The sequence below is a fragment of the Colias eurytheme genome, chromosome 28 (assembly GCF_061535395.1).
Source record: "Colias eurytheme isolate Ceu_HAF_F1 chromosome 28, ilColEury1 Martin Lab GWU primary, whole genome shotgun sequence".
Taxonomy (NCBI): Eukaryota; Metazoa; Arthropoda; class Insecta; order Lepidoptera; family Pieridae; genus Colias; species Colias eurytheme.
The window spans coordinates 6,106,548-6,118,644 of record NC_143007.1 but is presented as its reverse complement, the minus strand read 5'-3'; the positions used below and the strand labels follow the sequence as shown (position 1 = coordinate 6,118,644).

Here is a 12,097-nt window from a genome sequence, read left to right as displayed (position 1 = left end):
GATTTATGTTTTTTTTTGTGATGAATCTGCAATCAGTCGATCAAACGCAGGTCGGTTGAAATATATGAAATGTATTGTTTAAATAATTTTTAATAATACTTACAATCATAGTAGAGGTTGCCAACCCCCGATGTCAGTTTGGGTGTGCCCATACCGGATAGAGACGCCATTCTTTCGCCCTGTGACAAACAAACATACAAAATTTTAACCTATATGATACCACAGTATTACAATAAGTATTATGTGGCTACTTAATAAATAGTATTTATATTTTAATAAGCTTCAAAGCTTTTAATTTCCATATTTTTTTGTTAAGTTGGATAGTTTTTACGATACAGGAATAATTTGGGTTCATATTAAGGCATTTTCAAAATGAGAGCAAAAGTTAAGCATTGGAAGAAATTCTAACAGGATCATATCTATAAGTAGGTATTATATTTAAAAACGGAGCACAATTATTTGGTACTAGCATTCCACCCGCGGCTTCGCCCGCGGTTTCAAAGAAAAACCCGCATAGTTCCCGTTCCCGTGGGATTTCCGGGATAAAACATATCCTATGTGTTATTCTGATGTACAGTGAAACCTGGTTAAGTGAGACATCAAGGGACCTGCAATGTTGTTTCACTTATAGAGGTATTCCACTTACCCAGTGTCTCAGATATACAGGTATAAATAAATATCTGTCTCATTTACAGAGGGTTCCATTAATAGAGGTGAGAATACAGGTTATTTCAGTTATACAGGTGCGATCATTAAATAAAATATATGGTAGGGTAGAATAAGAATGAGTAAACAAACAATGTTATCTCAGTTACAGAGGTTTATGCATATAAAATTTACTCGCTGTCTCAGTTATAGAGGTAACTATGATGATAAATCGAAAGAACAAATCCCAGATATAGAGGTTTACCTCGTCCCACTGAGGTAATTCAGTGTCAAAGTGTTGGGACCTCAGCATGAGTTCCAGTTATGGAGGTTTCTCACTTATCCAGGTCCCACTTAACCAAGTTTCACTGTATAAGCTATATTGTGGTAAAGTTTTATTCAAATCCATTCAGTAGTTTTTACGTGAAAGAGTAACAAACATCCACACATCCATACATCCATACTTACAAACTTTCGCCTTTATAATAGTATTAGGATTTGCAGATTTATGTAACTGTAGAGCGGATTTAAAACGGCAATTTTTTTATATATTTTTTATGACTTGAACAAATTCTATGATTATGAATCCGAAATGTTATCTAATCTAACAATTATTACTTAATTTTGTACCACAAAATAAAACTAAGTACCGATTTTAATGAAATTTGTAATTATAATGGTAACAGAGGCAAGATCAAATAAATACGGTTTTTTAATTCAACACTCTACAAGTCTACACATCTAACTTTCCGCCGGGTGGATCCGCGGGGCACAGTTTGTATTATAGTGTGTCAATAATAATGATTAGCGTTTTAAATCCAAACAAGTCTTTATCTTTAAATTATAAACTTAAATATAAGGCAATTATTAAATTTCGCTATTTTCTCATAAATTGTGCAGAGGTATGAGAATTTTCAAGAAAATGGGTATGCATCAAATAAAGATAACTCAATAAAATATATTATGTAAAGTTTACTGATCATGTATTTCCTTTTTTGTTCAATTATTTTCGATAGTGCGGCAAATAACATTTCAAATATATACTAGTCAAATCATTATTTTATTTAATAATCACGTAGCTACATATTCAATTGTGAAAGAATTTTGTAAATCGGTCCAGTAGTTCCTGAGTTAAGCGCGTTCAAACAAACAAACTATGAAGCTTGTGTTATAAGTATGTTGTTTATATGTGTTTTTTTAATGTTAACTAAGTAGGTATTGTATTGAAATAAGCTTTTGGAGCGCTTAGGATTTACGTTATTATAAAAAATTTTAACTTTAACAACAATCAAATACAAAATGAACAAAAAAGCATTTTTATTATACCTTTCATTCTACATTAAATAAATAAAATGATCAATTGTAATAACAAAGCAAATCAAACGAAGCTTCTAGAATAAGCTCATGCACGGAACACGTAAAACAAAATGGTGGAAGCAAATCAATATGACAGCCAAGATGGCGGCGAGAAATGGCGGCTAAAATGTGAACGAACCAACTGGATGTGGTCTGCTATTTGTTTGCAGTACGAAAAAAAGCCGTCCAGAGTTAGCTTTGACATTGCTAACTTCTTTTTAGTCTGTAAACAAGAAAAAGGTTGGTTAATTTTATAACCTCTTTGGTCAAGGAATCGGCTGTTAAAAAAGTATAAAAAAGGAATGACAGATGTCAGTTGACAGTTTTTTTTACTTTTTTTTAAATTGCATATCGACAAAGCCTAGATTTGTGACAAATCAATCCGCCCGCCCACACCGCGCAGGCGCAAACCTACTAGGTCGTAAGGTCAAAAGAAAATTGTACATGAATGAAAAAAACTAAATCTACTCTCTAATAAATTATTAATTATATAACATATTCGATCTAAACTCACCTCAGAAGTTGAAACACTACTTGTACGATATATTTTTTGTGGAGAATCTGATAACTATATGGCAGAAGGGATCGTTGATGAATTTATATATGATTTTAACGTTTTTCATATATATGGAAGGGTTTTAGAATATATTAATTATTACCAGCTGCAGCAGCTGTGTTCTGTGAATGCAGGAGGTCGACTGAAAATGCTGGGAGGTTGTCCAGGGCTTAAATATGACGCATGCGTGTTATAAAGGTTGAAAGGTGAACTTCCCATCCCCTGGGGAGGAAAAGGGGGGGAAAACCAGGTCAACCCACAGCTCAATATCTGTATGTAAGATTTTAGGGCTTTGTACGCGATTTTTCAATCGTGAATCTGGATGTGATTTTAATGTTGTTGGATTAAATGAAATTGTGTTGTCATGTTTGACCCATTTTAAGTGAGGTTAATATGTTTAGAATACATTTTACCGACTTTAAAAAGAAAGGATAGAAACAATCATAAAACTAATACAATTGAAACTGCATTCAGTTTTGAATTGTTGCTAATTATGGCTATCAAACAAATACCGTTCTGTATCTTACGCAAAATTTCTTACATTTGTAGGTTGGTATGTAGATCTATGAACATTCCTTTTTATTGTCTTCAATTTACTTCAACTTAAAGCTAAACGCAAGTCACAAGTGCTTTTAAAAAAATTGGCACATCAATACATTCATTCATCTATATTTCATTAATTCCAAAAATAGAGTTAAAAATATTTCCACGCAAACAAACCCACAGGCACTAGTTATATAAAATTCGCCCACGTTTTGACATTTACACCCACGCCAGGGAATTTATTATGGTTTAAAAAGCTCTTTTTCCCTTTTATTTGACAATCTTTATATATAAAAATGAATCGCAAAATGTGTTGGTAAGCGCATAACTCGAGAACGGCTGAACCGATATCGATAATTCTTTTTTTATTATATTCCTTGAAGTACGAGGATGGTTCTTATGTAGAGAAAACGTAAACATGTACCACGGGCGAAGCCGGGGCGGACCGCTAGTCTGGAATAAAAATAGCTGCATTTTTTTAACCGCTCTACTTTTTTTAAGTAGATACATTTAACACATCTTTGGGGTTTATGTTTAAAAAAAATAGTAAAATTTTGTCATAAATGAAATAAAGATTTTTTTTATTACTAACTAGTTTAGCCACGCAACTTCGTCTGTATTTTTCTCCATTGTTGTAAAGTTTTTCATGGATGTTCCGAACGTCGTAGCGTCGTAGCATCGTAGCGTCGTAGCCTTCTCGATAAACGGACTATCTTACACAAAAAACGCAATTCGCTACCATTTACTTTTTAAATTGTGGAAATTCACTGAAGATTTGAAATTCGTAAAAATTATTACCTAAATTAATTACATAAAATTTCGTGTCTAGGCTTATATGATAACGAAAATGTTTCATATGAACGCAGCAATCTCAGAAACTACTGGATCGAATAGAAAAATATTTTATGTGCTTGATAGTCGATTTATCAAGGAAGGCTATATAATATCACACCACGAACAATAAATGCGGAACATTATGCTTAAAATTTAATTATAATATTCCGTATATTGAAATTTTTTTTTTTTAAATAGTGTTAGTCGTGTGGGTAAGATTATCTTTTACTACACGATAATTATTTTTTATCCACCCACCTAAAATTCCTATCACCACTAAAATAATATCTACTATAACCATATACATTTACAAAGCACCCGCGTAACCGCTCAATACTCGAGGGTGGTCCGTGGGCGTATGACGTCATAGGGCGGGGTGAGGGCGGATCCGCCCAAGCCTTTGTTAGCCCTAATGAAGGGGTATTTTTATAATTTCCAACGTAAATCGCTAATGGATGTCTTGATTCTTAATTGAAAGAGGTTTTATTGTAAAAAATATTTTATATTTTCTTGAAAGAAAGAGAAATTATTTTTAATATAAACTCACAAAGGCACAGTTATTACTTATTGCTGTTGGGAATATTGCTTATAGTTTTTAAAGTGAAACTTTTATTACATCGTCTCAAACTGTTTGGTCTGTGTAGCGCATGTCGCGTGTATCGCGGCTGCCGAGTAGGTATACCTACTCGGCAGCCGACCGTCACGCGACATGCGCTACACAAAGCAGTGTTCGGAACCGTTCGAACAGTTTCACTTTTACCGTGGTTTCATAAAACCACACAACATTTTTTTTTTACGAGAATTGAGAATCTACAAACAAATATACTTAATTTCATAAATACAGAAGAACAATGAAATAATTAAATGATACCTATAACAGATTATTATTACTAAATAACTTTCACCATAAAAAAGGCTGTGGAATCGCTACCTTGTGATAAAATTACGTTTTTCTTAATTATTAGATTCCGAAAATGATTTTCAGAAACTGCAATCTTATTAGATAAACACCTCGATTAGGTCACCTTACATTTACATATAGGAAACTAGCGGTCCGCCCCGGCTTCGCCCGTGGTACATATTTCGCAATAAAAAGTGGCCTATGTCCTTTCTCGGGTATCAAAATATCTCTATACCAAATTTCATGCAAATTGGTTCAGTAGTTAAGGCGTGATTGAGTAACAGACAGACAGACAGAGTTACTTTCGCATTTATAATATTAGTATGGATGATTTATTTTGCAAGAAATGTGGAAGATTTACAGATGTTACATAATTCATTGTTCAGCACAAATCGCCAATTGATTGGCATGCAAAAATTAACAATAGAATGTCAATGTACTGCATAAATATCATTTTTTACAATTAGGTAATATAATATCTATGGAATATACTTAAAATGGTCCTAATGAAGTAAGAATTTTATTTATTTATTCGATTTCGATCGATCGAATATTATTTTGTGTTTGCACATCAATCAAAAAGATATTAATTTTGATCTAAGTTAACGTTAACATTTACTAGTTAAGCCATCATTGAACATGTTTATATAACTACTAGATTTCCGCCCGCGTTTTCAAAGGAAAACCCGCATAGTTCCCGTTCCCGTGGGATTTCCGGGATAAAACCTATCCTATGTGTTAATCCAAGTTACCCTCTATATGTGTGCTAAATTTAATTGTAATCGGTTCAGTAGTTTTTACGTGAAAGAGTAACAAACATCCATACATCCATACATCCATACTTACAAACTTTCGCCTTTATAATAGTAGATTAAGATTATACAGGGTGTCCCACTGTTGGTATACTAAGCTGAAAGAAGGTTATAGTTTTGCATACACTGATCACGTAAAAACACACGTAAAAAATACTTAAACAACAAAATTACGTCAAAAATTTTTTGCTGAATTTTTCCTGATTATTTTTCCGACCCAAATATCGACCAATAGAATTGCACCATTCGACGTCACGTGGTACAACCTACATGGTATTATACTGATAATTTTTTGAAAATTTTCTCTGGTAGTTGACGTCAAACTGACAGGTTGAATTCAATTGTGAAATTATTGGCCGACATTTGGGACGGAAAAATAATCCCCCGAATACCACACGAGCTTCAAAATTATCTGGCATTTCCAATTTTGAAGCTCTTGTGGTATTATAAGTGAAAATCCACCCCTGTATATTAGAAAAACAAATATTTTGATACACATCTTTCCATCGAAAAGCTTCATATGAGAGCTTTTGATAAAAGCTTGTGCGATAAAATATTATCTCGAGAGCTGTACTTAGCGTGTACAGAGTAATGTAGAGAATAGTTCATAGAGGCTCTATTTATTATTTATTTCCATTAGTGATCTGTTATAATAATCCTTACTATGGTATTATGACTGATAAACAAAAAAGGCGATAGTAGGTAACTGGGTCTGTCTCTTCTTCAATACTATAGAAATTTTTCTGAGACTGCACGCAAGGCTGAAGGCAGCGGGCGGAAAGATAGTAATATAAAATTATAATATAGTTCTATAGGATTGTCTGTACTATTTTTCTGCTTTCTATGACGCTTTCATCACCGATTTACATTAAAATTATTTATCTTCACGGTTGATATCTCATGGATGATTGTTTCAATTAATAAACCTTGAATAAATTCAAGGTGTCAAAAATAATAAAGACTCATTTGAGTGTTCCCCTCCACGGAAATCTTTAGTAAAAGGCGAAAGATTTATACGTTTTGAAGGGAAACCAGAGTAACGTGAAATAACAAACTGCATATATTTATTACATTGGAAAAAAATATTTAGAGCGCGAGGCAGATGTGAGCTTAAGATCAGTGCTGCCATCTTTTGACGATTAAAGTAATAATCTATAACATAGTTTGATCCAAGTTATACTTAGTTTAAGTTAAAAAGACATTAGATCCATTGTAGGTATTAGTGGCATACTATTAAAATTTAACTTAACTGTAGAGTTTCTACAAAATTCTAATAGAAAATTGAAGATAATATGCAGTACTCTATAATTCGGCTAAAACAAAATGTGTTTCATAATAGTGACTTAGGATTTATAAATATCATTTTTATAGCAAACAGTTTTAAATTAAAAAATCTTTAGATAATGCCGAGTTGTTTCATTAGTCAATTATTCCTTTAAATCCTCTTACTTTACATTTTTAATTATTATTAAATGTCATTTTCTGAACATTACATTTTTACAAAAAAAAAGACAATTTATTTGTGTCCGTCTCTGATGTTTCCTACTCTATAGTCAATTACCTGGCTTCACTTGTCCACAGATAATAAACGTTAACAGAATTAAATTAAATCTCTCTCAACCATCGCTATGGTAAGACCACTTGATTTTTATTATATTTTATAATACTAGCTTTGAACCCGGTGTTACTTGTTAAATAGTTAATCTATGAAATCAAACTGAATGTATGAATGTAATTATCTCATTATTTTGTACACGTAGTAGGTACATTTATTAGTAAGAAAGATTGTTTGAAGATAGGTATATTTTTGTTTGAAATAGATAAGCATAAAATACTAGTGAATCAATTTTAAAAAATTATTTCACATACAATCTATTTTTAATTTAAAAATGGAGGAGGTTCTATGTTCCGTTGTAATTATTTTGATGTATGTTCAGCGATTGTTACCTTTTATTTTTCATACAGGGACCGTATTATGAACTCTTATTTAATGACTGGCAAATTCATATTATACCATATTTAACCATTGCTTTCATAATTTGAATTTGCCAGTCAGTGAACTGACATTCACGGCGTAAACTGTCTGGAAATAAGGGATCATAATACGGCCCCAGGTTATATATTTCATTGCCAAGTTTAACGAACGTAATATTATTATAATATCTTATTCTATTTTTGCCTCTTTACTCATGAATTTTACTTTGAATAGATTTTTTGAAGTGAAATTTCTTTATCGGGCTTGGAAAAAAATTTAGTGCAACATTTTTTCGTTACGCGTGATATTTTTCCATCTTTTTCTTATCCCTACCACGCGTGATTCGACGTATTTCTGTAAAGTTGCATATAGTAAATTATTTTTTGAAAAATAAGGTCATAAAGAAGTTTCACTTCTTACGTGTGTACACTTGTACACGCACACATTTTTTTAATCAAATATTGCTCTATATACAGATTGTAAAGATATAATCTAGGTATTGTGGAGGTATAGTATTTTTTGTATTACTATGGCAAAGTAAAAACTATGTTCACGAATAATTAATAAACCTACCAGCAGGTAGTTAGGTTGTTACGATTTAATTCAAAATTGATTCGACCTACTCATAAAATATTTACCATTAGAAAGACAATATTTTTACTAGCATTAAAAATACAGCCTATTAATATAAGAGCCCACGACGGCCAGACTTTCCTTTCTTTCGGAAAGTTGAAAGTTTCTCTGTATATGTCTCCGATACAGATAAGAACGACCAGCGACTATCAAGTTTGGGTTGTGGTTACTTTGGCAGGAAACAGGTAGTAAGGGTGTATAAAATTGTACCTCACTTTCATTATAGTTTAAAAGCTAAATTTTATATATGTTACTTGGGGACCTATAAAAAGATATTACCTTAAGAGCCAGACAGTTTTCATGGTTCTTACATCTAGCCAGACACATTTAAAAAATAACTAACATATCATCAAATTCACATAACTACCTAAAAGCGTAACAAATATGAAATAACCCACTAAAAACATTAGTTAACTATAATTATTAAAAAAAATAAAAGTATAATATATAAGTAATAAAGTTATTACTTATCTTTTACGGGGGCTTATGTTGATGGAATTTCACCTATCTCGATGACACAATAAAAAAGTCATCGGGATACGTGAAATTCCATCAACATAAGTCTAAGTAAAAGATAAGTAATAACTTTATTACTTATATATTATACTTTTATTTTTTTAATAATTATAGTTAACTAATGTTTTAGTGGGTTATTTCATATTTGTTACGCTTTTAGGTAGTTATGTGAATTTGATGATATGTTAGTTATTTTTTAAATGTGTCTGGCAAGATGTAAGAACTATGAAAACTGTCCGGCTCCTTAGGTACCATCTTTTTATAGATCCCCAAGTAACATATATAAAATTTAGCTTTTAAACTATAATGAAAGTTAGGTACTATTTTATACACCTTCACTACCTGTTTCCTGCCAAAGTAACCACAACCCAAACTTGATAGTCGCTGGTCGTTCTTATCTGTATAGGAGACATATACAGAGAAACTTTCAACTTTCCGAAAGAAAGGAAAGTCTGGCCGTCGTGGGCTCTTGATCTATATGTCTCTCCTGTCAACCCAGCAGAAGTTATAAGGTATAAATTAAGTCTATAATAAAATGATTCGCCAAATGTGTTTCTAAGCGCAAAACTAGAGATCAGCTAAACCAATTTCGGTAATTCTTTTTTATATAATATTCCTTGTTGAGATGGCTCTTATGCAGAGAAAACGTAAACATGTACCACGGGCGAAGACGGGTCGGACCGCTAGTATTAATCATAAACATTAGGTAGGTACTACTCAAAACCAATTTTCCTCTTAACATATTACATAATAACTAGTACATAATTATATTAATCTTCAGTATATAATCTCACTAGAGATCAATACCGGACATTCCTCTCTCTCTAATTACATATAGCTGTCTCGTTCTATCGAAGGCTGTTTTCAAAATGGCGGGCGGTTCGAAGTATTGATTTTCAGGCTTTGAATGCATGTAGTTTACAGATAGAGATAATTTTATGAAGTGAATATATATTATATTGAATGCAAAATAATTTATTCAAGAGTTTTTTTTAATATGTATATTGAAGAATATACAGTTATTCTTTGGAAGATTGCTAAATGCTAAGTCTTCAATTAAAATTAAATAGGTAATTGGAAAACGAACCAACAAGGCTAATTAAATTTGTGTAAACTCAAACTCAAACATTTATTTATTGAAATACCTAGACTTCTTCGAAGTTCGAGAAGCACTTTTGAAACGTCATTACATATTTTTAACATATTATCACTTGTAACTTACCTACATTCAATCATTGCATCTAATATATAAAAATGAATCGCAAAATGTGTTGGTAAGCGCATAACTCGAGAACGGCTGAACCGATTTCGATAATTCTTTTTTTATTATATTCCTTGAAGTACGAGGATGGTTCTTATGTAGAGAAAACGTAAATATTATGTACCACGGGCGAAGCCGGGGCGGACCGCTAGTTTGCAATAAAATTTAATGGAATAATCAAAATTCAAAATAAAACAAGTAATTTGTAGAATAATTTATTAAAACCTTATAATACAACAAAACTAGGTAACAAACAATATTATGTATAATGTACGTATGCCTATCGTTTTTCCAATGTAGAGCCTTAATATTTTAACTTGCACATTTTTATTTTCAACACTGTATCTACTGCCTAATATTAATTTAAGATTGTTTCTTGATAATATTTAAGCATGCAGACAGATGAGTTATACGCGGAGACATGCTCTGTAGTTATATACAGGTGCTGACTTACCAGTTATACGCGGAGACATGCTCTGTAGTTATATACCTACAGGTGCTGACTTACCAGTTATACGCGGAGACATGCTCTGTAGTTATACATATACAGGTGCTGACTTACCAGTTATACGCGTGACATGCTCTGTAGTTATATACAGCTGCAGACAGATGAGTTATACGCGGAGACATGCTCTGTAGTTATATACAGGTGCTGACTTACCAGTTATACGCGGAGACATGCTCTGTAGTTATATACCTACAGGTGCTGACTTACCAGTTATACGCGGAGACATGCTCTGTAGTTATATACAGCTGCAGACAGATGAGTTATACGCGGAGACATGCTCTGTAGTTATATACAGGTGCTGACTTACCAGTTATACGCGGAGACATGCTCTGTAGTTATATACAGCTGCAGACAGATGAGTTATACGCGGAGACATGCTCTGTAGTTATATACAGCTGCAGACAGATGAGTTATACGCGGAGACATGCTCTGTAGTTATATACAGGTGCTGACTTACCAGTTATACGCGGAGACATGCTCTGTAGTTATATACAGCTGCAGACAGATGAGTTATACGCGGAGACATGCTCTGTAGTTATATACAGCTTATTTAAGCCAATAAGTACCTACCTACTCGACCAATACCTATAACAAATTATTTTATTATTAGAAGATTACATTTTTCCCTAGCGGCTAGTAAATATATATTAGAATATTATCTTCATAAAAAAACATAGCAGCAACACTTACTTAATGGTGCATGCATCATAGTTTCGAAATTCAAAACAAACATTTATTTATTCAAATACCTAACATTTTAACATTTACCACCAATTCGAAAAGCCTACCTACTTAAAATATAGTGACTTTAATAGATAAAAGAAAATAGCATGTCACCAATCATCTTTATTAATTAATTTGATTGAAAACCATTTTTATACAATAAAACCAAAGCTTATAACGAAACAAAGGTTAGTGGCACAGGAACCAATTATTGATGTCTACAATTTTATCGAAGATCCTGAAGAAAATAGGTAAAATATATAATAAAATACCGGACAATTTCAAGGAACTACCCGTAATTCTTTTCAAAAATAAATTGACGAACTGGTTAATGGTGAAACAATTTTTAGACATAGAAGAATTTATGACTTTGAAGTAGTGTAAACAGAATTGTGTATGATATAATCGTGTAAATCGTAGTGTGTTCGTGTAATTATGAAAATTGAATTGTGTACCTACATTTAAATAATTAGATTAATTAACTTTTTTTTAAATATTTGCACACCCAGTCGATGGGTAGAATGTATTAGCCACATAATATTGTAATTAAAACATCTATAATTTGTAACTACATTCTTTCAAATAAATATAATTTTAATTTTAATTTGAAAAAATAATGTAATTTGTCATTTCTGGGTACGTAGGTACCTACCAAGTAAGAACGTAGATACCTAACTATGTGAAATATGTTTTATTTGAAAAAAGTACGTTTGAGTTATAGCTTCATTTCTACCAATTAAATCCTGTGTAGCAGTGGCAAGATTCGTCTATTCCATGCTCTTTTCATACGCATTAGGTAACTGCAAGTTTTGCATATCTTAATACTATTATAAA

At 32.1% G+C, this 12,097-nt stretch overlaps 1 protein-coding gene and 1 non-coding gene across 4 annotated transcripts in view; both read right to left on the bottom strand.

Moving 5' to 3' along the window:
- Gad1 (glutamate decarboxylase) overlaps positions 1-12,097 on the bottom strand; it is a 60,121-nt gene that overhangs the window by 40,088 nt on the left and 7,936 nt on the right. Inside the window, exons 1-2 of one of the 3 annotated variants that reach the window (XM_090117541.1) lie at positions 2,516-2,678; positions 104-179 (exon numbers count right to left, since the gene is read on the bottom strand). In XM_090117541.1, coding sequence (XP_089973667.1) covers positions 104-170 — 67 coding nt within the window. In that variant the 5' untranslated portion in view covers positions 171-179; positions 2,516-2,678. Of the gene's footprint in view, positions 1-103; positions 180-2,140; positions 2,216-2,515; positions 2,679-12,097 lie in introns of those variants that run through there. The other 2 variants (XM_090117540.1, XM_090117542.1) reach the window with 2 other exon arrangements.
- Positions 6,572-6,687, bottom strand: LOC149896695 (U5 spliceosomal RNA). The gene has a single exon (XR_016458336.1). It is a non-coding gene; the product is annotated as a U5 spliceosomal RNA (small nuclear RNA).